The sequence below is a fragment of the Tyto alba genome, unplaced genomic scaffold (assembly GCF_018691265.1).
Source record: "Tyto alba isolate M040663 unplaced genomic scaffold, T.alba_DEE_v4.0 Super-Scaffold_23, whole genome shotgun sequence".
Classification (NCBI taxonomy): Eukaryota; Metazoa; Chordata; class Aves; order Strigiformes; family Tytonidae; genus Tyto; species Tyto alba.
Window position 1 is genome coordinate 30,512,173 of NW_024881297.1, and position 25,608 is coordinate 30,537,780.

A 25,608-nucleotide genomic window follows, 5' to 3' on the forward strand; every position below is an offset into this window, starting at 1 on the left:
TGGCGCGGGTGCGTCATGTGACTGCAGGCGGAAGTGGCTCCTCGGGGCTCGGAGCGGGTCGCGGCCTCTCCGTTACCGGTGGCGTCCCCCCTTCCCCTTCCCCCCCCCCTTCCCCTTCCCCGGGGGTTTTCTCTCTGTCCGGCGCCGGGGGATCCCGGGCTGACTGTCCCCCCTCCCGGGCCTGTGGCTTCCCGGCGGTTCCGCCGTGGGGCGGCTGGTGAAAGCAGCGAGGTGAGCCGGGCCCCCCTCTCCCCCTTTACCGGCGGCGCCGGGGGTTAAATCCCGTTCCCTGGCCCTTGGAGGGGAGCCCGTGCCCGTGGCGGGGCTGTAACTCGCCCTTGGCAGCGGCGGGGAGGGCAGATGCCCGGCGAGGGGCAGCGTGGCAGCAGCGGGGCCGGGGTTCCCCCTCACCCCCCGAGCCCTGTGTTCCCCGCCCCGGGTGACACCCTCAGCTCCCCTGCCCCGCAGCCTGACACCGGAGCTGCGCAGGCTGCCTCCACCCATCCATCTGTCCATCCGTCCCTGCTGCAGACAGCCCATGTGCTGGGCAACCAGGCCACCTCTGCAGCTACCCCCCGCGTAGTTTCACACGGGTCACGTTTGCTTTCTCAATTCGAAGCGCCAAAAGAAACGGCGCCAACAGCTTTTTGGGAAACAACTGCTGCTTCTACCCCTGCCCATAAGGTCTAGCTGCTCCTTTCCTCCCAGGCGTCGCTAAAACCAGGCACTATGTTCCCTCCTTCCAGGTCTCTGATAGCTCCTCCAGACTTCCTTGAATCCTTTGGGATGCTTTTCCCAGCCAACGCCTCCCTTCTCCCTCCAACTGGGCCCCAAGCCCCCCCTGCTCCCTTCCAGCAGCACCGGGAAGCCGGAGCGTGTGGCGCTGGTCACGCAGGCCCATCTTTGCCCTCCTGCCTGGTGAGTCTCGCAGCATTGCACATTCAGCTGTTGCTTATCAGAAAAAGGCAACGGGGGCCCTTTTGCAGAGAAAGAAGGGAACAGAAAAAAAAAGAATACAAACCCTGGGGTTATCGCTCTGCTTTGGCGGGTTTTAGACCAGTGGGGTTCGCTGATAATAGATTGTATTGATCCACGCCGGGAAGGGATCGCATTTTATCAGCACTGCACGTACCGGCAGCTAGAAAATGCCCTGTAAGTGCCAGTTGGGCCTCTAATCTGTCAAATAGTGCCAGTGGAGCAGAGTCCAGGCCGCTTCATGTGCTAATTACCAGAGCACGTCTGGTGCTCCACCAAACGGCCTTTTAACTGAGCCTCCTGGGTTGATAATGTAACCCCAGACAGCGCGTAACCCACCTTTCCCCCCAAGCCCAACACCGCTGCTCGCCATGGGGATGAGGCTTCACATCAAAGCGTTCGGCTGTCCTCTTACCCCCCCTTAACTCGGCAGGGTTTATAGTTATTTAATAAATGATAAGGTTAAAGCAGATGCGGTTGTTTTCAGAAGACTTTGAATTGTTTCCTGAGCTCTCCTCAGGGAACTCTGCACCACTGGATCGGTGCGGGCGCTGCGGGCGGAGGAGGGAGGGAGGGGAACCAGCGGGGAAGGGTGGGGACACCTCTTATATAGAGAGAGGATCGCTGACCAGGCTGTCTGCTCCCAGAAACAGCCAGAGAGAGAAGCAGGAGCACCATGCCCAAGAAATATGCCCTCAAGCAGAGCTCGCCCAGTTGTGAATTGGGTGAGTACTGCAAATGCCAATCCCAGCCAGCCCGCCGTCCCTGCGGGGTGCTCTTGCTGATGGAAGGCATCACCCTCATCCCAGAATACCCCAGGATGTGGAGAATGATGTCAATTTTCCAGCGTCAGGCCAAAAGCTGTTGGGAAACCACCCTCCTGCGAGGTTTCTCGCACCTTTCGGCGAGGCGGGGCGGCGTGCCGGCACGGTGCAGGTGCTGCGCTCGTGCTCCCATGCGCGCGCGACAGTGCGATTTGGTTTTAATTTCCCTCTCCAATGCCCAGGTTGTCAGGTCAGAGGTAAGGTTAAATCCACAGCAGTGCAGTCTCCCCTATCCCAGATTTCTCCTCTTTATTTTTCCAGGTTTCAGTCATTTCAACAACATCCTGTGTTTTTTTTTTTTTGTCTGTGTTTAAACAATGAGGAACATGGGTTGCAAAGCCTCCGCGTTTGGGGAAAGCAAGGAGCTGTCTTCCCTACCGCCGGCAGCTTCGCTCAGCAAAGGGTTTGATTTTTAACGAGCATTTTCTCTCGTGTGGGTCGGGGTGTCCTGCTCCGTTAGCCCGGATCCCCACGTGCTCTCCCGTCTGGTCACGGTCAGGCCGTGCTCCCAGTGATCTACCAAGAAATTTAAATGGTCGGGATGGTGGAAATGGGAACCCAGAGCCCTCGTGTGCAGCTGGAAGCGATGCCGTGCCGCTTCTGCCCCGGGCTGGCAGGTTCCTTGTGTGTCTCACCAATTAAACCTGTTGGTTTAGTTCCCAGGAAGGGGTTGCTTAAAACAAACAAAAAAACCCCCATATCCTCAGTTTTCAAGGCAATGTGTGGAGTAAGAGGCATTCTGTGAAAGAGCAGCATTTTTCTATGGGGAAAAAAAAAAAAAAAGCCAAAGTAAGACACTCTGCCCCCAAAATACAGAGTATTCCTTGTGAGACGGAAACAGTTAACACATAACTGTGTCTGCGGCCGTTTGCCCGCAGCCAAAAATCTAGAAATTTGAGGTTTTTGCCGTGAAAAGCGCTGCCGCGGTCAGCGAAGTCCAGGCGGGGCTTGCTGGCTTCTGAGGGATCCGCGGTTTGGGGCGGAATAAGCCAAAATCCTCGAAGCAGGCGGGAGGCCGAGGAGGGGACGGTCGGTGGGTGGGTGGGTGGGTGTCCCCCTCCCCGCGCACCGGGGCCCCGTGTCGCGTCGTTCCCCGCCCCCCCCGGTCCCGGGGCCGCGTCCCCGGTCGCACCGAGCCGCGTCACGGGGCGGGCCGAGCGGAGCCGAGCGGGGCCGAGCGGGGCCGAGCGGAGCCGAACGGGGCCGAACGGGCCCGAGCGGGGCCAGGGCATGAGGCGGCGGCGGCGGCGGGGGGGGGCGTCTGATGCGGTAAGGGGGGGGGGGGGGGGGGGGGGTACCCTGGGGGCCAGGGAGTGGCGGGGGGATCCCCCCCTGGGCGTGCCGGGGGGTTGATCCCGTTCTCAGGTGATCCCGCGGGGGGGGGGGGCCGTGTCCCCTAAGTGTGCTGGGGGTATCCCCGTGCCTTAAGTGATCCCCGAGAGATCCCAGGGTATTCTCGGGGGGGGTGGGGGGGTGGGATCCCCCCTGTCGGTTGATCCCTGGGGGGGTCCCTTGCACGTGCTGGGGTGGGGGATCCCCCCTGGAGTGTGCTGCAGGATCCCCGGGTCAGTTTTGCTGGCTCCCAGCACCCCGGGCACTGCCCGCCCCCCCCCCCCCGGTCCCTGGGGCGCAGGAGCCCCCATGAGCCCGGGCTCACGGGGTGCTCGGTGACCTTGGGGTGTCCCCCGGCTCTGGGGGGGGGCTCGCAGAGGACAGGCCCTCCTCGCCCTGACGGGCTGGCGAGCACTGGCCGCTTGCGGGGGCTGGGGGTGCGATGCCCCCGTGTCCCCCAAACCTTCCTCCCCGCAGGCTGGGTCTGACATGCATCCCCCAGCGCGGTACCCTCGCCTCGGGGTCGGGGGCGACACCATCCCTGGGCACCCCAGCCCTGTCCCTCGTCCATCCAAGGGTCCGACGCTCTTTACCAGCGAACTTCGTAGCGGGGGCTCGGGGGTGCAAGGAGGGGACGGCTCTTAACGCCTCGGCTCCTCGGTAGCTGCCCCGCAGAGCTCTGCCTGCCCGGGCTGAGTGATCCAGGACACGCGTTTCGCGTCCTGTTACCTCTGCAGAGCCACAGCCGAGCGTCCCCGGCGCTTGCCAGGTGCCCCTGCAGCGGGGAGGGTGAGGCCAGGCAGTGGGACGGGCCCCCCGCGGTTCTGCCGGCTGTCTGATGCCGGATTGAGCTGCCCGACCAAAGTCAGTGCATGACTGCCAGCCAGAGGTTTCCTCGGAGGAGGGGTGTGATCTCCCCTGGGGTGAGCACGCCTCGCTGAACGGGTGGTGGGAACTGGCAAACAAGCTCCGGAGCGCGGGAGTTCGCTGGGAGAGCGGGGCGCTGCGGTTGGTGGTGAGGTGACGGCGCTGTTTGCTGGGGGACAAGGCGATACGACGACTCCCAGCCCTGCTGCCCTGCCCCGTGCAGTGGTCCCACAGCTCTTCTCTTTTTTTCCCACTTCACAGCCCTTCTTAACCAAAGTTCCCAGAGTCTCAGGCGCTGCCTTCTGTTTTTTGAGGGCGTTTTTATTCCCCAAGCCTCATGGCTGGTGCTAGAATAGAGCTTTTGAATCAGTTTATTATCTGTTGTGAAAATACTTGAAGTCCCAGGTGTGTGTCAGCCCCCCACCCCCCTTTCCACAGGTACAAAAAGCAAATGAGAGCGATGGGGAGCAGCTGCAGGACCTGGCTCCTAAATCCAGGAGCCTTCAGGTCGAGGAGGGTGGGGAAGAGAGCAGTTCCTTGCTTCCAGGCTGTTGTTGCCCAGTTGTTCTCCTTCCACAGAAATAAACACATAACCCTATGTCCTTCTAGGAGTACATGCAGGTGAGCACGGTGGGCTTGTCCCCCCATGCCTCATCTTGGTGCTCTCCTGCATCCAGGGCATCTCCCGGCTTGGGCGTGTGGTACGGGGTGAACAATTAGCAGGGAATGAGCTTGTCTGACCCATTTCGGAGCCAGCCAGGTGACCTGCCTCGGCGCAGCTGGGCGCGGACCTCAGCGATGGGAGCGCAGCCAGTGTCACAGCCTGCTTTTGTCATCTCTGGTCATCAGCGGGAGGTTGGGTGAGAGAGTAAAGAGGAATCCCATGGGGACAAACCTGCGGTGCTGCGGCCCCAGCGGTGACTCTCTGTCAGGTCCACGTGGAGGAGAAGGTTTTTCAGGGCTGGGGCTTGGCGGTGCCAGTGCTGGCAGAGCGGTGTGGGCGTCAGGAAAACAGGGAAGGGGGTGACCCGGTTGTGAGGACAAGGAGTTGCCCCTGTTGGGACAGCAAGTGGTTAAGCGGGCTGTCTGCTCCGGTTTTGGTGGGTGTGTTGTGCTTGGGGCTGCCCCCGTGCCTCTTGTATAACACGAGCTGGAAGGAATGGGGTCGGGTTTTTGGTGTGACCGTGTAAAGGCTGCCCGGTGTGGCCAGCCCACGGGGTTGCCTACGTAGAACAAAATCCCACGCTAACAAGGTATTGGCCCCAAAACTGCTCTAGAAGAGTTAATGATCGTGGCGTGCCCTGCAGGAACCAGACGAGTTCAAAGCCCGACATCAAATGCAGAAATCTCAATCGCAGGAACCGCTCCCAGCGTGAGGCCAGACTTGTCTAACAAACCCCCGCGTCTCCACGCTGAGGGTGAGCAAGCAGCCGTCGGCTCCTCGCCTTTCCCCTGGCCGGCTTTGCTGCCTCTCCAGCTGTCAGGAAGAAAAGGCCCGTTGGACCAAGGCGTGTAGATTCATCAGTGGAAAGGAAGGCTGTGCACGGAAGAATGACCCGTTGTTCGCTCTGCGGGTACTGAAGGTCTAGACAGCAGCGCTAGTGTCTTTGCTTTTTCGATTAGAGCAACCTCGTGATATTCTGCTCTTGATTTTTTTGCCTTATTCCAAAGAATATTCTTCCTGGGAAGGCAGCTGCCTTTTCTGAGCGTGAGTATGGTGTATAAAGTCAAACCCAGCAATGGTCGCGGGGAGCGTTTTACCTCCAGGAGGCAGAACGTGGGCCAGTGGGCCCACACCTGGTGTTGAGGAATTGCTCGAAGACGCTGACAGAAGTTATGGGTAGGAGGAGTGATAAATCCCAACATTTTCTATCCCGAAATTTCTTTCATCCACGTGGAGAGCAGCAGCAGGATGTCACTAGAGCCGTTCTTTTAGAAAAGCACACAGGTGTGGAGACAGAGGCAGCAAAAAGCATCCCTTGGATGCGTTTTCACTGTCTTGACAGCTCTCCAGTTCCCGGCCGGGCTGGACGCGTGCGAAATCCCCGCAGCTGGCAGCAGCCAGCGGCTGCTTTTCTCTGCGGGCAGCGTTTCCAACCTGGCACCAGTGGGAAAGCGCTTCCTGCGTCGGGCCATGAATGAGTGTGTCACGAGCTCGGCAGCTGCGGGGGGAGATAGGGGAACCAGTTGCACTCCCGCCCAAGCTGGGATGTGTTTTGCGAGGAGATATTTGGGTCAGTCTCGCACTGTAACGAATGTTCGCCGTGTGATCCCCTTCGCCTTTATTAAAGTGAGTGTTTCGTGGGACTTGCTGCCAGGGTAAGCGCTGTTCCTTCTGAAGGAATTAGATTTCGAGGAAGAGATGGGTTATTGCTAAACTTTAGGGGGTTTTTTGATGAAAGCCTGTAGGCTAGGTGCTTTGAAAAGGAGCCTGTGAGGAAAGAAAATCGCGCGTGTGACAAAAGCTTTGCTTCAGCCTTGAGGTTGTCCCCATCCACGCGGGAGCTGCTGGAGGAAGGAGCCTCGGGCAGAGGCGCAGTCGCGCAGGCCGGGGAGGTGAGGCTGCTCTGGGTGGGCTGAGGTGGCAGGAGGTATTTACTCGCTGTTCCTCCCCGTAGCGTGCAGCGATTTGGTGGCATTTCAAACCTGGAAGGGGCAGGGGCTCTCCAGGGCCCTGACGTGGTTAAGACCACAGAGTCACGGCTCTCTGCGGTGGAACGTGGCGTCCCGCTTCCTTCCAAGTCGTGCTCAGGGAGCCACAGCCAGGCAACCCTGCGTCCTCGCCAGCCCTCCCGTCCCCCCGCGCCCACCTCGCGGGCCAGAGCCGCTTTCTGCCACCCCGGGTGACGGTGGGGGAGCCAGCGGCTTTGGCGCCTCTGCAGCAGAGGCAGAGCTGGCCGGCGCGCAGCCCGCGGGGCGCAGCGAAAAAAGCAGGACGAGAAACCCTACGGCTTAGTGAAACCTCGTCGCCGAGCTCCGCACCGGCACGGATGAATTCTACGCGCTCGTTCTGAGCAGACAATAGGGATTGTTTGCAAAGAGGCAGAATAAGCAGGAATAAGCCTTGGCGGGCACAAACGGCGAGTTGTGCAGTTGAGAGCTCCTGGGGCGCGCTGTATTCATCTTGTTGCCTCAGAATCAGCACTTTAAAATCTTGAGCATGTTTGCGTAGATAAATAACAATTGTCGCCCTGCCTACAAGAAACGGTATCGCTCCCGCCCGCGGTGAAGTAACCCTCTCCAGATTATTTTAGCATGCCTGGCTTGGTTACAAACCACCTTTGGAGCTGGTTGTGGAGCTGGAGAATTAATCTTTGAAAACCTAAAATTGGTTTAAATGACTCAAAATTAATTCCTGGCTAATGTTTTCCTTTATGTCTTCACTGAACCAATATTGCCTTGTTATAAGGAAATCTCCCATTAATATACAATAGGCTTTGAGGAAGATTAAGTGCTTTACATACCAAGCATATATACTGTTGGTACTTTGACTTGTCCTTGAGGGCTTTGGGGGATTTGACCTTTTTAAGCCTGGAGGGCGCCAGCTTCATCCAGTCCTGTACCAGATCCTAGTTCCTTTCTGCGTGGGTTAGATTTAAAAATACAACGTGATGAAAGAGTTACACTGTGCCCTTAAAGGCAGCTTACGATGTCCCGTAAAGGGTGCAGCATAGGTGTAATGATCGTGCCTGGAAGGGGAGGGATAGTATGTGATTTTTACACATAAAGGAAATTCCACTCTTGTTTCCTTAGCTGGAGTTTCACAACAGGCACCGTCCTAAGCCTGGCTGCTTGCAAACACTTTTGTTGCATTGGTTTGTCTGGTCAGTCCACTCACCCCTTCTTCATGTTGCAACAGGAGTTTCCAAGCTGGTCCTGGCCAAAACACTCCCGTCCTGGCCCTGCAAGGCTCTGCAAAGCTGGAGAAGGGCTGGGGAAGTAAATCTGGCTGTCCCAGCCTGGAGCTGTCAGTTCACTCGGCTCTCTTGTAGGTTTTTATTCTCCTCCTTGACAGTTGGTTGTTTTTTTTTTTTTCCCCCCCTCTGCAGGCAACGTGGCCAATCTAAACCAGTTTCCAGGCCACTGTCAGGGTTCCACCATGGGGAGCTCCGACACGGACCAGAAGGCATCCTACGGTAAGGCTTGCTTTGTGGCACAGCACGTTTGCTCTCATACATCCACCTTCCATTTACTCAATTCCGTTGTCCTGCAAAAACCACCCCAAGGATTCCGTGTGCCTGTTTACCGCCCCGTACGCTTGATTACACACCCTCAGGCTTTTGAGATGAGCCCAGCAGGAGATTTACAGTTCCCGGGGCTCACTCAGCCTTGCTTAACTAGATGAACAAGCCTGTCCTGTGCAGACAGATCTCTCCTTCCCGCACACACGGAGGTAGCTCTAAATCCATTATGTAAACGGGTCTGCTGGTAGGGCAGGCAGCCCTGCCAGGTATTTGGGAGGCAGGGAAAAAGGAGGAGCAATCAACTTCAGTTTACTCTGATGATGTAATAGGAAGCTTGGTAAAAGAGCTGGCCTTGTTTTCAGTCCTCCAGTTGCAAAGAGTGGGTGCTGGGGACACATGCTGCTCTTCAGCTCCTAGAGCAAAATGCCACGTAGGGAGAGCAAAAGTGAGTATCGGCTCGGTTCGGGAGCAGGGGCGTTTTCCTGAAGGTGGGCAGGGGAGGAATCGGGTGGTATTACATGTCTTAACACGTAATCTGTGGGAACGTGCGTTTTCATCGCTGGAGTAACCCTGCACACCTTCCTCACAAGTTAAATTTAGAAGTTGTCCTGAAAATTCATCGGGGCTGGCTCTCCTGCCTGGCTCTCCTGCTGTAGGAGAAGAGAAAACTCTCGGGCTTCCAAACAAGTGCCGCATTGTGCGTTCCCTGAGTAGGAGCAGGACTCTCAGGAGAACAGGGTCCTTCCAGGACTAAGCTTCTCACAGATGGTCTGTTCAGCCAGGAGAGTAATGCTCTCTGTAATGGTGCAGAAATAGCCATGGGTTCCTCCTGGATCTGGCTTGTTCAGTCCCAGTTAATCATTTATGGTAATATTGTGGGGTTGTGATTACATCACACAGTGCCCCGTGATGGCTTTCTTTAAATTAATCTGAATAAAATAAACTGCCAGCTAGCCAGCCCCCCTCTCACCATGGGGGAGAGGGAGAGTTTAGGCAAGGCAGTGTGGTCTCCTAGAGTGGGTTTACAGCAGTATGTGTTATTTTCATTTTATTATCTCTTAATAGCCTAATTAGCATTAGCTGTGAGGGCAGAACACACTCATTTTGCTCTGCCTGTGGGTCTTGCCAGGTCCCTGCCAAGTTTTTCTGTGTTTCCAGGGACCCTCACTCACTCCTTTCCTTTTTTGCTTCTCTCTCCCCCCTGCAGAGGATGCCTCTGGGGAGCACGGGGAGGTCATCAGCACTATTTCCAGCAGCATGAACCCGCTGCAGCCGCCCGACACCTCCTCGGAGGAGCCTTTTACCACCTACTTCGACAGCAAGATCCCGATTCCGGAGGATGAAACGGTGAGTGTGGCTGAGCCCTCCACTCGCTCCGATGGGAAAATCCGATTGGGAAAATCTGCGAGTGCGTGGCACATGCTTGAGTCGTTCCCCTGGGGGCTGGTTCCCCTCCTTGCCTAGACTGGGAAGGGTAAGCCGGGCTGCTGGATGGAGATCTGAGGGAGAAGAGGGTGCAGGACCTCCTGTGCTTGCTGTGGAGTTAATGATTCATCACTCAGCCTTTGTCTCCTGCGAAGCCTGGAGCAGCAAGATCTGCTAAAGAGCAGAGAAGTGTCTTGTTTGTAGCCCCGGGGGAGGGGACCTTGGCTCTCTGTTCCCTTATCAAGGAAGGGAGCAAGCGCCCTTTGCTGGCCTTTGTGACAGCATTGTCCCCTTTGCAGGGGGTATGGGTGCCCCCTTTGCTTTTAAGCAACAAGGCCTCATTTTTGGCTGCAAGCACAGGAGGATTCATCTCCCACCCAGATTTACATGAGAGTGTCCTTGGCTGTCCCAGAGTCTGGACCTAAACTCTTTAGATTAGGACCAGAGATTGCTGGAGAGTTTCAGATCTAATGAAAGAGCAGGTCCATTTTACCAGGGCTGCTTTCTGGTGTGGCAGTGAGGAAATTAAAATGCAGACCTGGCTGCCTCTTGCCGTTTTTTGTGCCTGACAGCTGGGGTGGCTTCTGGGCTCGACACGTCCCCTGCGTTAGCAGAAGGCTCCGGTGCAGGGCTGACTTCTGATGTCTCGATCCTCTCTCCCCCTCAATAGCACTCGTGCTTTAGTTTCCGCAAGCTCTGGGCTTTCACGGGGCCAGGCTTTCTGATGAGCATTGCCTACCTGGATCCGGGCAACATCGAATCAGATTTACAGTCCGGGGCTGTTGCAGGATTTAAGGTAAGTGCAGAAAGCTAGAGGTGAAGTGCTGCAAGTTGTGCAAACCATGTAAGCATCCACGTTTTAGGGCAGGAGTATCGATAGCGCTGTTGTTGCTGCTGAGCTGAAAACACCCCAGAGAATGAGAAGAGGAGAGTGAGTCTCTCCTGGGCCCGCTCTGACAGTGACTCCTGGCTTTATGTGCATTTGGATCCTTCCCGTGCCAGCTCTGGGCACGTAAAACAGCCTTAGAATGTCAATAATGTGTATTTGAAAAGGCCTGTGATTCCTAAAGGTGCCGGCGGGGTGCAGGTGTCTTAGGGGACCCAGAACCTCGTGCGTGGCCGTTGTTTCTTGCTGCCCCAGCGCACCCACTGCTGCCCTCCTGTCTCCCTCAGCTGCTCTGGGTCCTGCTGCTGGCGACGATCATCGGGCTGCTCCTGCAGCGGCTGGCTGCCAGGCTGGGGGTGGTGACGGGGCTGCACCTCGCCGAAGTGTGCAACCGGCAGTACCAGAAGGTGGGTGACCTCCCGCTCCTCGGCGGCACCGAGAGGCTCTCCGGGTAGTCCCGTGGGCCTGGACCCACGTGGTTCTCTCACCTGGGGCTGGCAGGTCTCACGGGACTCGTGAAACGTCCCTGTTGCCCATTAAGTGCCAAATCCTCCTTAGGAGAAAGTGTTCTGGTTGCCGAATTGTGTTTTCATCATCGCACCTTGCTTTACTGTCCAAGAAGCCGGGGGATTAGGTTGGTTTCTTCTGATTTGCCTCACGGTTCAAAGAAAGGCAGATTTAGAGGAAGATTGTAACTGTAGCCCTGATGCAGCAGCAGCAGAGGGCTCGTTAAGAACCTGGGCTGTTAGGGGAGCAGATGGGAGACGCTTCACGTTGGCGTCTTCCCCGTCTTTGGAAAAACGAAAGCATAAGAAGGAGCTGGGGTGAATGTCCTGGCATTTGTCAGTGAATTGCAGACAGAGTCAGGAATAAACCCCACGATTTCAACTTTTTTGTTTGGTTTGCTGCCTCCCAAAGTTGAAATACTTGTTGGTTAAGTAAGCTGAAGGAATCACGAGGAGAGAAATGGCCCTTTAGAACAAGAGCAGGCTGTTAAATTTCCCTGCTTAAGAAATCTCCACGGCTTGTGTAAGAAAGGGCTCTGTGTCTCGTTCAGCTGAAGATGAGTGAGGCCCTCCCTTGGGAAGGGGCTGCGGGGAAGTCGGTGATGGCCCCAGCTCAGTGCAGTTTGGTGTGTCTCATCCACCACCTGAGACTTTGTCACTGGTCTGACCACGGGAAGTGTGTTCCGATGGCCCTTTCCAGCGCCTTGGTACACAGAGACATCCAGTTTCACTCTCGTAATGAGTGAAATGTGCTGAGGCGAGTAATTTAGATTATGTAAGTGACCCGGGAACCTCCGCCAGTGATTGCCACAGGTAACCTGGATTTCTGCTCTGGACCAGCCATTAAGTGGCAATCGTCAACATGTTTTCCACAGCACAGCCAGGGAAAGGAGATCATTCCTGGAGGTGCAATCACCACAACCCTGTGCTCGTCCAGGAAATTAAAGGCAGAAGGCATTTTCCCTTTTTTTAATGATATTGGTTACTTCTTTACCTCTAGGTTCCTCGGATTATCCTGTGGCTGATGGTTGAGCTCGCTATCATTGGATCTGATATGCAAGAAGTCATTGGCTCAGCGATTGCTATTAACCTCCTGTCTGTGGGGAAGTAAGTTGGGTTTGTCATCAGGGGGCAGCAGGAAATGAGTGCTCCTCTCTAGGATTAAGAAAGTGACATTGTGCGTGCCAAAAAAGACTCGTTTCTTTCCTATAAATCTTCAGACTGAGCTTTTTGTAGAGGGTGATTCATGTAAGCCGTGCTAGCTTTCTTAGATGACTCAGCCTTTGGTGCCTGTTACCTTTTTTTTGGCTATAAGGAGAACTGCAGGTTCTGGCTTTTATTTTCGCTGTAACAGATACACACTGAAATTCTGCTGCAGACGTCCTGGCACGTTTTATGTCCCTAATAAAGGACTACCCGAAAGATGTCCTCTTCAGCCAGGAAGGCTGGAAATGCAAACGTAACAGGAAGCTACAATTTTATACCAAGTAGCTATTTAAAAGTCTTGCTCACGCCTGTCATTCTCGGTGTGGACATGGCATTTGCTCTCAGGAATCAGAGGGAGAGCTCTTATCTGAGCTGTTAGTGCAGAAAACAGACCCGCGGTCCCTTACCCTGTGCAGCCAAACGTCTTGTCAGACTGCAAACAAACCCTTGGACAGTGCAGGTCCATCCTCAAACAAGCGCCCTAAATAAAAAGAGATTTTGGACTCCGAGTATTGTCGAGGCTGGCGGCCGAGGTCGCGGTGTTTAGGAAGCTGATGTCTGCGGGTGCCCGTCTCTCGCAGGATCCCGCTGTGGGGCGGCGTGCTCATCACCATTGCCGACACGTTCGTGTTCCTCTTCCTGGACAAATATGGTAATTTCTCCTCCTGAATGCTGGAAACTAAATCCGAGGTTCAGCTTTTCTCAGTTTGCTTACGGTCCTTTGTCTTCTCGCAGGCTTACGAAAACTGGAGGCGTTCTTTGGGTTCCTGATCACCATCATGGCTCTAACGTTCGGATACGAGGTACCTTCACCGTCTCTCTGCGCTTCCACCAGAGCTCTTTGGTGACACGTTCCCTCTCCCCGCACCGCTACTCCTGTGCCCAGGCAGCACCAAAACGCGGGGGAAGACACTTCAAATTAAGGGCACCTGAAGCTGGGTCTGTGCTTCTGAAGTGTGGCCGTCACCCGGCTCCTACCCGGGCCTGCCGCACGGGCCGTACTGAGCAGTGCCGCTCCGACGTGGAGACCGGCGCGTGCTGTTCCGTGCAGCACCCCCGCTTCTGCGAAGCAGCAGATGGTTGCCACGTCGTGGTTTTGCGTTTTACCAAAGCTTTGCCTTGCGGGCGTCTTCAAACGGACAGCCTGAGCGGCTGCGGTGCGCGTCGTGCTGCAGTGCCCGTGTGTCTTTTGTCTCTGTGCCCAGTACATCACGGTAAAACCCAGCCAGGAGAAGCTGCTGCAGGGCTTGTTCATCCCCTACTGCCAGAACTGCGGCACGGCCCAGCTGGAGCAAGCCGTGGGAATCGTGGGTGCTGTTATCATGCCGCACAACATGTACCTGCACTCTGCCTTGGTCAAGGTAATCGGCTGGGCTGATTAATGTAGGAAGCACGTGCGGGGATGGCACGCTGGGAGGGAGCCTGCTCTAAAGCGTTTACTGCAGTGGGGACATAGCAGCCCCCCCACGGGAGGCCGGCTGGGCCCCCGGCACCGGGAAGGCCACGAGAGCTTCGGGACACGTGTCCTCTGCGTGTGCTCGTGGGACCAGAAGCGTGTGTCTCGTGGCTAGCACCGCCACGCTGGCCTCTGCTCGTTCTGCGTGTTCTCTGCCCACCTAGTGACCCGTGACCCACTGTCAGTTTAATGTAGTGTGATTACAGATATAAGTAGTACACCACTGAATTCCTGTTTCTCAAGCCTGCTGCTGTCGCCATCCCCTTTTCAGTCCCGGCAAGTGAACCGTGCCAACAAGAGGGAAGTACGAGAGGCTAACAAGTATTTCTTCATCGAGTCCTGCATCGCGCTCTTTGTCTCCTTCATCATTAACATCTTCGTCGTGACCGTCTTCGCTGAGGCTTTCTTCGAGAAGACAAACGCGGATGTGGTGAGTGGGGGCTGGGGCTTGGCTCCTCGCAGGCTGGCTGACACCGAACCGTGGGACTGCTGGAGCAGTGACGGGGACCGTGCGAGCAGGGGGGCAGCTCTCAGCCTTATCAGTGCCCCTGCCTCAAGCACAGCCCCTGTACTCTGCGTGTAAAACGGAGAAAAAAGAGCTGGGGCGCTGATTATTTCCGCCTAAAGCAATTTGGAGAGGCACCCAGCACCTCGGGACCTCCAGCACCCGCTGCTCCCCACCTGCAGCCTTTTCCACGCATCCTCGCTCCTCTCCTGCTGAGCAAACCCAGGCTCCTGCCCCTTTGTGTCGTTGCAGAGCAGCGTCTGCGTGAACACCAGCAGCCCTCACTCCTCGCTCTTCCCGAACAACAACCAGACGCTGGAGGTGGACATCTACAAAGGGGTGAGTACCCTGCAGGGCGGGATGGCCTCCTCCCTGGCAGCCTGCGTCCTTGTCTGGTAGCGGCCGCTTCTTTTGGGTGAGCAGGAGACCAGCACCTATAATGGGGTTGTCAAAAACAGAGCTGGAGGAAACCCCTGGGGAGCGTCCTTGAGCCCAGCCCGTTGACCAAACCAACTTATCTATCCCTTTGGTAACGGTAACGCACCTGACCTAACCGCAGAGGCTCCCCAGCTATCTGTTCCCCTCTTTTATCAGCTTGGCCATGACAAAGCCTCTCCTTGCTGATCCGGAGTCTGCTTTTTTAAAACTGCAGCCTGTGAGGTATTGCCCTATCTGCTGCCAACGCAGGGAATGCTTTTCCCTCTCCTGCGGATGGATTATTCCTTCTCTTTCAACTCAGTGCCCGTGATCAATCTGGTCACGAGGGAATTCGTCGGCTCTTTCTTGTTCCCGCTCTCGGGTGCGGGACTGAACTGACGAGCGACTGCAAATCTCCGTTCCAGGGCGTTGTTCTGGGCTGTTACTTCGGCCCTGCTGCTCTCTATATCTGGGCAATCGGGATCCTCGCTGCCGGCCAGAGCTCAACGATGACAGGGACGTACTCGGGGCAGTTCGTCATGGAGGTAATTAGCAGCCTTAGCTGCCTGTGCGCCCATTCTCTCTACTCCCGAGCCTTTAAAGCTCATACTGATGACCCGTAGCTCTTGCTGGGAGATCCACAAAACTCCCTGACGTGCCTTTCAGCCAGGTCAGCTTTCAGTCCTGCCCTGAGCCCTGCTTTTCCTGCGGCACTCGAAGGCTCCTGCTGTTTTCACCCAGAGCTGCTCTGGTTTTCCTGCAGGGCTTCCTGAACCTGCGGTGGTCCCGTTTCGCCCGGGTGCTGCTGACCCGCTCTATTGCCATCACCCCCACCCTCTTTGTCGCCATCTTTCAGGACGTTGAGCACCTGACTGGCATGAACGACTTCTTAAATGTTCTTATGAGCCTCCAGGTGAGCAGCAGTGCCTGGTTTGGGGGTCAGGTCTTGAAGACGAACATCTCGCACTGAATATTTCAGCTGCTGGTGCCTAAGGGTCTGCAGGAGCGGCTGAGCAAAGCGAGTTACTGTCAGGAAATCTTGATCTACTGGGGGGAGGTGGAGGGGATCAGCCAGGGTCTGAAATTGCTTCCTTCTTCCAGCCAGGGGAAGTCCCTTTGACTCACTTTACAATAGCTTTGGGGAAATGCTGTCAGATGTGAGCAAGCTTCAGATGTCCATGTGTGCTGAGATAATCAGAACAATTTCCACTCTTTATTCTTCTGCATTTTCTTGCTTATTCCAGCTTCCGTTCGCTTTGATCCCTGTCCTGACATTCACCAGCCTGCCCAGTGTCATGAATGATTTTGCCAATGGATTGTAAGTACGCGGGGCATCGCCTCCGAGTGGGAGATGGCGTGTTGCTCACCTCAGGCACGCGTTTCATTCCTCTCCTTGCCTCCTGGCCTGGAGCATCTCCTGCAAACACAAGAGCGGCCCACCTGCCTCACCCTGTTTTGCTCTGATTTTGCTCACAGGTTCTGGAAGATCGGCGGTGGTGTGCTGATCCTCCTGATCTGCAGCATTAACATGTACTTCGTGGTGGCCTACGTCATGTCCCTGAACCACGTGGCTTTGTACGTCGGGGCTGCGGTTCTCAGTGTGATCTACCTGTCCTTTGTGGCGTATTTGGTAAGTCTGGTTCAAGCTGAGACTCCTCGTGGGCAGGAGAAGCTGTCGGGTTTATCTTCTCACCATTGCGTTAATATTGTCACGTTTTGCAGGCTTTAAAGTCAGCCATGGGATCAGAACAGGTGGGGAAGTTGAGGCTTTCGCGAACAGATTTGCTTGGAAATCTGTTTTGTGCTGCACCTACTGACTCACACAGCCTTTCCCCTGCTTTCAGCCATCTCTTTAGCAATTCACCTGTTCACTGTTCCCAAAAAGGCCTCGATTCAATGTCACAGCAGGTGAAAGGTTGGCAGAGACTTTGCAGTAATGCACAGTTCCTCTGCCTGTGCCTGAATATTGTCAGAGGTGTAAAAACATAGAATGATCAGAGAATCATAGAATGCCTTGGGTGGGAAGGGACCTTGAAGATCCTCCAGTGCCCCCCCTGCCCCGGGCAGGGCCCCCTTCCCCCAGCCCAGGGGGCTCCCAGCCCCGTCCAACCTGGCCTTGAACCCTTCCAGGGAGGGGGCACCCACAGCTGCTCTGGGCACCCTGGGCCAGCGCCTCCCGCCCCGCACAGGGAAGGATTTCTGCCTTATATATAACCTAAACCTACTCTCTTTCAGCTTAAAACCGTCCCCCCTCGTCCCACCCCCACCCCTGACCCAGAGTCCCTCCCCACCTTCCCTGTCCCCCCTCTAAGCCCTGGGAGGCCACTCTCAGGGGCCCCCCGGAGCCTTCTCTTCTCCAGGCTGAACCCCCCCAACTCTCTCAGCCCGGCCCCCCAGGGGAGCTGCTCCAGCCCCCCCAGCATCTCCGTGGCCTCCTCTGGCCCCGCTCGAGCAGCTCCGGGTCCTTCTGCTGTTGGGGGCCCCCGAGCTGGCCCCAGCACTGCAGGGGGGTCTCCCCAGAGCGGAGCAGAGGGGGACAATCCCCCCCCTGGCCCCGCTGCCCCCCGGCTCTGGCTGCAGCCCGGGGCACGGGTGGGTTCTGGGCTGCGAGCGCACGGGGCTGCCTCACGGGCGGTTTTGCACCCCCCCGAGTCCCTCTCCGCGGGGCTGCTCTCCATCCCCCCACCCCCAGCCTGCTCCCGTGCTCGGGGTTGCCCTGACACAGCTGCAGGACCTCGCGCTTGGCCTTGTTGAAGTTCCTGGGGTTGACGTGAGCTCTCCTCTCCAGCCGGTGGCAGCCCCTCCGGATGGGTCCCTTCCCCCGGGTGTCAGCCGCCCCTCCCCGCTCGCCGTCAGCCGCAGGCGCACTGCCGGTGCCCGGGGTCCCCCCGTGTCCCCAGCAAAGGCTGTTCAGTAACGCTGGTCCTGGCACAGACCCCGAGGGGCCCCACCCATCGCCGCTCTCCACTTGGCCATCGAGCTGCTGTCCGCAGCTCGTGGAGCGCGACCCTCCCGCCAGTCCCCCCCCGCCCCTCACCCAGCCCTGGTGCTCCTCCGCCGCCGACGCACACCCCTGTTCGTTCAAGTTCAGGCAGCTGATTGACCGTCAGGCGCAGCAGGACTCAAACGAGCCGAGTCTGGGTCTGAAAGGTGCTGCAGCGCTTCTGATCGCCGTCACCTTCTCTAATTGCAGAGCTGGCTGTGCCTGATTGCTCTGGGAGTCTCCTTCCTGGCCTGCGGGAAAACGGTAAGCGTCACCAGGGCACTGCTCACCGAGGAGTCACCTTCCCACCCCGCCAAGTAGGCGCAGTGCCCGCGCGCAGCGAGCAGCCGCCAGAGCCAGGGCGTTGCTGGGGTTTACTGTGTGAACATATACAAACGTATGTGCAGTTTGCACAGGAAATACGTGCGTTAGGAAAAAAAAAAAACCAAAAAAAATCCGATGTATATATTGGGAAACGTGTTGCTGCTGAACTACTCGAGGAGTTTTCTTTGCTGAACACCTCTCATCATGCTTGCGCGGAGGAGCGCTACGTCAGCGGTGCGATACAGGAGCCGCCTCTTTTCCAGACACTTACCCCGGCGCAGAGGGAGGCGCGCTGTGCTGCGGGCCGGCTCCTCTTCCCCGCTAACCTTTGCCTCCAGCCGCTTTACGTTTTTGCATTAAAGCTACCAGACTCATCCCTTAGAGTTTTAATCTATGTAGCAGAAACACTGAAGCCCCAGGTAATTGCTGCTTCTGCACTGAACTGGAGAATCTAGAAAAATAAGCTAGGAAATTAAAAATGCACCTTCTGGGCGCTGTTTGAAGGGCGCTCCTGCCGCTGACACTAGGCTAAGTGTGACACAGTGACACTACATCCAGAGTCTACCTCTGCGGTCAGATTGTGGCTGCTGTTCACGATCTGACTGGATTAGATTTTTTTTTTTTTTCACTTGAAAATACTTGTAATTGAGAGTGGGGCTGGCTGCGATGCGCAGCTTCCACGAGGACAAAATGACCTAAGGACAGGAAACCTCAGAGCATTAGTATTGTCTTTTTTTTTATGCTCACCTAGCACGTGATTTCGGGTCGTCAGCAAAGGAAACGAGTTGTCATGTTCATGGTTATTTATGGTTTTGTGAGTTTATTCCCTATGTATGTGATTAATGGAAACGCTCTTTGTAGTTTTCAAAAATCCCTGGTTTATGGCTCAAAATGTCACATTGCAGAGGATGCCAATACCCTCCTCCACGGGAGTCATCGCTGTAACACAACTTCAGGTTTTTATTTGCCAATCCTGCTTGCCCTGCTTTAAATCCACTACACAGCCTTCCCCGCTGCCCTGGGCGGCAGCATTTAGCGACTTCCCGTTTCCCCCGGGGATTGGCCTTCGCCTGAAGGCGACCGAAGTCTGACGGTAGCGAATTGTGGTAGAACAGTCCGTTTTGCTTCTGCGGTTAGGAAAGGTGGTCTGGCGTTCCTCCAGCGTCGGACGAATGCCGGGGTTCCCTCCCACGTGGTGAGGTGGGTTTTTAGACCACTCGGTCGTGCAAACTGGGTGTCAGGAGCTGTAAAGCGCAGGGTTTGCTTCGCGGGGTTCCTCTTCCCTGACCGGCTGGAAGCTGCGGCTGGCCGGGGCTAAGGCACAGCTCCACAAAGGTTTTCCAGGTGCCGAGATGCCTCTGGGGACCTGCGGGGCTGAGAGCGGGCGGTCTGGGGCGTCCAACCAACCTCTGCTCCTCGCTCCCGCGCCGACTCGCTCCGGACCGGGCTGTGCCGGGGCCGGCGCCGGCTTTGCCGGGCTCTGCTCCTGCTGCTGCTGCTGCTTTGCACCCGTGTCCCCCCCCGAGCAGCCACCGCGGGTCTCTCCCTGAGCCGGCAGTGGTTTATTTTGGAGCGTTCGGTCAGGGCTGCCCAGAGCGGGGTCGCCGGCGGGTTGGATTCCAGCCTGCGTCCTGAACGACCGTCCATCCTCGGTTCCCCACGCGCCCTCTGGGCCCGGGCAGGGAATTGCTCTGCAGTAAAAGCCCCGCAGCAATTCAAAGCCCCGGAGAGACGATCCGCAGGCAGTGCAGTTTGGGGGGTTGGCTTTACCCGTGATTTCTTTCCTCCTACGAGCAAACCCCAGGCGTGGCGTGGCACGCCGCTCGCATGGAACTCGAGCGGGGGTGAGCGGCACGGTCGGGGCAGCACTCTCCTGTTTGGAGCCCTCAGCAGCATTTTAGCCTTCGCTGCCCGTGTTTTGGGGGAACTTCATGATGCCAGTGACACATTTCTTAGACGCAGGTGACAAAACTCAAAGCAGAGCATGAACACTCCATTTTAATTACAGGCAGCATCGTTCACAGTATCCCTTGGTAAAGACCAAACCAGCTGAACTTCCCTTGCTCCCCCCTCCAGCTGAACAAGAAGTAAAACACAGTGTATTTCTAGTTTTCAAACTATTAGTTCAAAAATCCCAGCAGGATTTAAACCCTGTATTGCAATGCTTGTACGCTTTATACTTACTTCCCCAAACAGAAAGTTAGCATGTGCATTGCAGGTGGGAATTGGGGGTTGTTGAACCGGAGGCGTGTTCGTGGCCAGCTGGCCTTGGCCGAGGGGCTCTGTAATCCCGCTGTATCGGTCCCTCCCATTTTCCTGGATTTGGGATTTTTGATTTGGGAGGTGTCAGAGGAGATTCTCGTGGCTGCTCTGCTGAAATAATAATTTTTAAGACAGTAGCTCTGCACCAGAGCCTCCGGATCGAGTTCTCATTCCTGGCTTCTGCTCCTCGTGAAACTGATTTTATTTTTTTTTTCCCCCCGTATCTGCCTTTGAACCAGTTTGTACAAACTACATTTTCGATTAAAAGACAGATACTTTTTGAACTTGGCTTCCTGGGTCTTTTTTGGGGTGGGGGGTGGGGGTTGCTCTGAATCTCTAGTGATTCCTGGCTCTGAAGGAGACCCCCCACCTGCTCCGACGCGCGCAGGCCAGCCTGGCAGGACGAGCTCCCGGAGGGGTGCGCGGTGCCGTGCCGGCGCCTTCCCCGTCCCCACGGGGTCCAGGCCCTCCAGCCTCTCTTGTACGTGCTCCCAGCTTCCCCACAGGCGCACAGCGGGTCCGCTGGGACCGTGGCCTCCACCAGGAGAGCGAAGGAGCAGGTCACCGCGCGCCGCGCCGTGCTCCCCCCCTCCCCGGGGTTTCTTGGGGGGGGATCCAGGACACGGCGCACGCATCCTGCCCGGCTCTTTCTCGGCTTTTCCGCCCCCGGCGGTGTGTTGCTCCTATCTGCACCTTGGCCAAACCATCAGCTGCGCTTAAAAAAGTATCTTCCCAGCTTTTCTACTCCCCTGAGCCTTTCCTTTAGCTACAGCTAAGCCTGAGTGTGGGCACGGACCCGTCTCTTTAAAACAGAGATAAGCTGGCCTTAACCCAGCGGGTTCGTAGCGCGGGAGGTCGGAAGAATGAGATAGTTGTCTCTCGTGGTCTAAAGATCCCCAGGGAAAGTGCTGGCGGTGGCAGAAGCTGCCGCCTCGCTGCGTCTCCTGGCTCGAGCCGGCGGCTGGAAGTTGGTGTGGCTCCGAGACCCGTGAGCTTCCCGCTCCCGTGGGAGGGAGCTGGGTGCTGCGAGGGCCTCGTGTCTCTCTCTCGGGGTATTTTATTCTTATTTTAGTAACTTGTAAGCCTGCCACGATGTTCTGGCAGAAAGCAAGCCCCTTAGGGTTTGTTTCTGCCTGGTAAGGAACGCTGGCGGCAAGTCTCGCTCTGTTAAACCCAGCGCTTTGATCTGCAGCGGCCGAGGGATGTTCACTGGCCGCCTTCACCTCTGGGCGGAGGCAGACAACCACCCCGCAATATGTTCTCTTAATTAACCAGCCTGTGTAATCGATTAGTGCTAATTAAGGCTTGTCTACACCCAAAATTTAATTCAAAAGGAGAAAGAAATTATTTCAAACTAACAGAGGGGATGCTCTACAGAAGAGAATGGCATCACCATGGGTACGTCGCATACAGTGGATCAATGTACTAATAAGTAGGAGGAATATTTTGCTGCATCAAGTTCTGTCTGCTTAATAACCCCTAATTAACGAAGGTGTGGCACAGGCTGATGCTGTAGGCGATGCCGGACTGCTGCCTTGGCTTCATCTGAGCATGGCATTGCCTCCCCTCCCCAGCCAGCCGCACGCGGCCTCGCCAAGCCCCGCCACGCTCCCTGCAGCTTAATTACACGCTTGCAATGACCCAGCACCGCTAACCCACCCCCCCCCCCCCCCCCCCCCCCCCGATTTCAGAAGAGCTCAAACACTGACTGGTTCTCCTCACGTGTGAAAAATGCAGCTTTGGTTTGCCTGCCAAAGAGTGGATAAGCGAGAAACCCCAAAGCTTTGGATTCTGCAGGTGGAAGCATGCCGACGAGCGGGCTGGGAGCCGGGGAGCTCAGCTCGGGCTTTGCCAAACTGGGCTCAGCTCAGGCTTGTTAAACCCTGTCCGACTTCAGCTGTCCCCAGCTCTGACTCCTGTCCTTTGCCTCTTCCAGCGTCCCCTGGGATTCGCCGCTCACCCTGAACTCTTCCTGCTCAACAACATCGACGCAGACACGCTGGTCACCAGGTGACTCCGGCCACCGCGGCCGTACGGACAGAACTGGTTTGCATGGGAACCCTCCTTGTGCTGCAGAAAAGTCTCCTCCACCACCCGGGCCGAGCCCAGGGCCAGGCTCGCCGCTGGGGAGGGTGAGCCGAGGCCGGGATTTCTGCCAGGGAGGAGAGCAGGATCAGACGGTCCCGTGAGCGGCGAGAGAGCCGCAGAGCCAGCGCCTCACATCGTCCATGGGGAAGGATCCGGGGTCCAGACCAGGATGATGCTGGTCCTGGGGGCTTGCTTTTAGTACCTCGAAAGTTTTTCCCCTTTTTTTTTTCCCCAAGTAGTTGATCTGACCTGGGAAGGGATTCGTTAGTATTTTCCCGATTTTGATTCAAATTTCTCTTGCTTATTCTCTACCTGGTTGGTAGAGAAACCAGGTGTGACGCTCATCCTTTTTTTTTAACTAACTCAGGGAAAATCCCAAGCTTGGAACACTGAGCAGGGGCAGAGTTTCATTACTACTGATTTTATAGAGGGGATGCACTCAATTTGGGAGGAATAAGAGAAGCCGCAGTGAGAAGCCAGTGAGAAACGCGGGTTTCATGGCCAGTGGGGTGATCCCCCTCCTGCTCTACACCCATCGAGTCGTTACGGCTGGTGGTGCCGCAAAGCCTGGCCGCGTCCCACCCTCCATGCGATGATCTCCCACTCCAAAGCAGCGGCTGCTTCACCTTCCCACGGGCATTTTTCTCAGCCTGGAGCCGATCCAGGGCTAGTATCTACCTCTGCACAGGGAGCAGTGAAGCTGCTACTTCCAGAATTTCAATGAAAAAGCCGAATTTGTCTGCCAGGCTCTGTCCTGCACCGGCCTTTTGCCCGGTAAAAGCTGGGCAGGGTTTGCGCACACAGGACAGAGCCGTTTTCCTGGCATTTCACGAAGTTTCAGGTGCTGTTGGGACCCTCACAGAGGCCAAAACCAATCCTCAAACAGCGTTTAAGGTCAGTAGGCCCCACTGGTGCCACGCTTTTTATTCCTCCCCCCCCCCCCCTCCTTATTTTGGTTGATTTGTTTTGAGCCCTAGATGGAGAGGGGGTTTAGATGCCATATCTTGCCTTTCCTTTAATTAAATCTTCTGCTTTGATTAAATCTTTTCCCAATTAAGCCTTTTTGTTTCTACGTACTTGGCACCAGCTTTATCCAACGCACCGACTACAGCGGTGGCTCAAAGCACCTGGATGTGATGGGGAGGGGGGCGGGGGGCTCCCAGTCTGGCAGGAGGTCGCCCCCAGTCAGCGCCCGGTTTGGCCGTGGGACACTCCCGGTCTGCTCCCCGTCTGCTGGTGCACACTCCGAGTTTGCTAGTGGGGTGCTCCCGGTCTGCCAGCGGGGTGTACACAGTCGAGATGCTCCCAGTTTGCCAGCTCATGTGAATTACTCTTCACTCGAGCCCCGTTTCCCTTGTTTCCTCGCCTACGCACTTAGGACAGTATTTAATTCAGCACTGTATTAAAACACACGCTCAGATTATCAAGGCCACCAAAATTGCAGCAGTCACCAACCTTCTGCTCCGCACTGACGCATCAGGGAACCAGGACGTTGGCCAGTTCCCTGTCTCCGAGGGTCCAGAGGAAGCGCCGTCAGTCTGGATGGGACGGAGAACACGGGTACGCTTCCAAACCTCCTTGAGTGCAGCTGTCCCAGGGGACCGACCCACCTGTACACAGCAACTGGAATTTCTTCCTGTACAAACCCCTCCTTGAGCAGCTCGCGGCGTGGCGAGAACCGTTCGACTTTGTGTGGCCGTTTCACCCACCTGGGACACTGCCTGTAGGGCAATGAGAGCATCTAAGGTTTTATTTTCAATACCCAATCCAGCCGAGTATCCCCCATCGCTTTTTCTAACTCACGAACTCCCAACCATGGCAGAAACCACCTCGCAAAGGAGAGGAAGTCGATAGGCCTTTCCTCTAAGGGGTTATTGCTTCTTTTAAACCTTCTCGTGTGGGATCTAACGCAGGAACCCTCGTAGAGCTTTTCAGTAATTGTTACACAAAGTACTGAAGCACCTCAAGGGCAAGTCCTTTCCCAGTTCGGGGCAGAGCCTTTCTCGCCCTATTTCCACACATCCCAGTACCATCCTTTTCCTCCTGGCACGTTCCAGTATCCCAACACTACTTTTCCTGTCCGTAACTGCGTGGCCCAAGCCCAGTAAGGATAATGTCCAACTGACGTGCTGCCAACCCGTAAAGTCGTGTTTGTAGTCACACACTGAACATCTGCTGATTGGAAGTTCGTAACCTCCCATTCCTGCAGATCAGTCTCTTCCCTTCTGGGAGATTCTGGTTCTACCTACAAATTATTCCATGGTGTATTAAAGGGAATTGGTACACCCAAAATGGGTATTCCTTCTCCAGAATGCTCAGGAAAACGAGTGCACACCCGACAGTCTGACTTAGTGATACCCCCCGTTATTTGCTGTACTACTTGCAGGCGCACGTTTTGTCCCCATAGGTTCCGCAGATGCAAAAATGCTAGAATTAAGTTTTTCCCATCATTCCCACCTGATCTTTCTGCCCTCACACTCCCATAGTTCATTATCAAGAGGATCATCCAGTAGTTCACGCCTCCCAAGTTAACTGTAAGTGTCCTTGCTCGACAGCCCATCCTGTCGACCTGGCTGGCTCAATCCTGGGATGATGAATCCTTGGGGTAATTCCTTCAAGCTTGACGGCTGTGTAGGCCGTGAGTAAGATCTGGAAAGGTTTCCACCTCTCCTTCAGTGGTTTGTCTGCCCACGTCTCCAGATATACCCAACCCCCAGGTCGGTATTGATGCACAGGGACAGCCAAGGAGAGTGGTGCACCCCCAGGGATATAGCTGTGGAGAGAGGAGAGAACTTTTCCTAGAGAGGTAAGATATTATTTCAAGTAATGCCTTCCTACGTTCTCAGCACTGATTCCTGTTTCTGTCACCTGATAAGGTTTACTGTACGTGATTTCAAAGGGGCTAACCTGGTTTTCGGTCTTGGGCTGGATACGCGCCCTTAACAAGGCTCCAGGTAAAGCACCTGGCCATTTTCTTTGAGCTTCCTGGCAAATTTTACTCATCTGACTCTTTAAACTTTGATTCATTCTCTCTACCCTTCCGCTCGATTGGGGTCTCCATGGGGTGTGGAGATCCCATCTTATCCCTAATGCCTGAGCTAAACTCGGGACAGGTGCTGCTCTGAAGCGTGGGACCCTAGCTGAAGATGGTCCTACAGGCACCCCGAATCTTGGTGCTGTTTTTTGAATTGGTATCTTTGCTGCTTCTTTTGACTTGTCGGTGTGACAAGGGAAAGCGTCCGGCTAGCCTGAGAAAGTGTCTGTTGTTACTATAAGATACCGATACCCATTTTGCTGCAGTAATTTGGAAAAGTCTATTTGCCAATCGTCTCCAGAACTATTTCCTCTTGTTATTACTCCTGGCAAAG

At 55.8% G+C, this 25,608-nt stretch overlaps 1 protein-coding gene across 4 annotated transcripts; it reads left to right on the plus strand.

Annotated features, from left to right (window-relative positions):
- Nucleotides 1-40: 40 nt before the first annotated feature.
- On the plus strand, nucleotides 41-23,297 carry SLC11A2 (solute carrier family 11 member 2). Of its 4 annotated transcripts, XM_032997468.2 has the most exons (19): nucleotides 41-231; nucleotides 747-918; nucleotides 1,623-1,700; nucleotides 8,048-8,134; nucleotides 9,390-9,529; nucleotides 10,278-10,403; nucleotides 10,781-10,900; nucleotides 12,000-12,106; nucleotides 12,787-12,857; nucleotides 12,941-13,008; nucleotides 13,411-13,566; nucleotides 13,933-14,091; nucleotides 14,419-14,505; nucleotides 15,009-15,128; nucleotides 15,347-15,496; nucleotides 15,828-15,901; nucleotides 16,060-16,213; nucleotides 17,777-17,830; nucleotides 22,089-23,297. In XM_032997468.2, exons 3-19 carry the CDS (start codon nucleotides 1,652-1,654, stop codon nucleotides 22,164-22,166), a joined length of 1,800 nt encoding a protein of 599 aa, XP_032853359.1. In that variant the 5' UTR covers nucleotides 41-231; nucleotides 747-918; nucleotides 1,623-1,651; the 3' UTR covers nucleotides 22,167-23,297. The 4 variants fall into 4 exon arrangements, with proteins under 4 accessions (XP_032853359.1, XP_032853360.1, XP_042652618.1 ...); XM_032997469.2 differs by lacking the exon at nucleotides 1,623-1,700 and having other exon boundaries at nucleotides 42-231; XM_042796684.1 differs by lacking the exons at nucleotides 41-231; nucleotides 747-918; nucleotides 1,623-1,700 and adding an exon at nucleotides 2,993-3,068.
- Nucleotides 23,298-25,608: the final 2,311 nt, after the last annotated feature.

Coding starts and splice junctions, on each gene's coding strand:
- SLC11A2 (XM_032997468.2), top strand. CDS start 1,652: ATGCCCAAGAAATATGCCCTCAAGCAGAGCTCGCCCAGTTGTGAATTG. Junction 14,092..14,418: donor AGAAGACAAACGCGGATGTG/GTGAGTGGGGGC, acceptor GTGTCGTTGCAG/AGCAGCGTCTGCGTGAACAC. Junction 15,902..16,059: donor AATGATTTTGCCAATGGATT/GTAAGTACGCGG, acceptor TTTTGCTCACAG/GTTCTGGAAGATCGGCGGTG.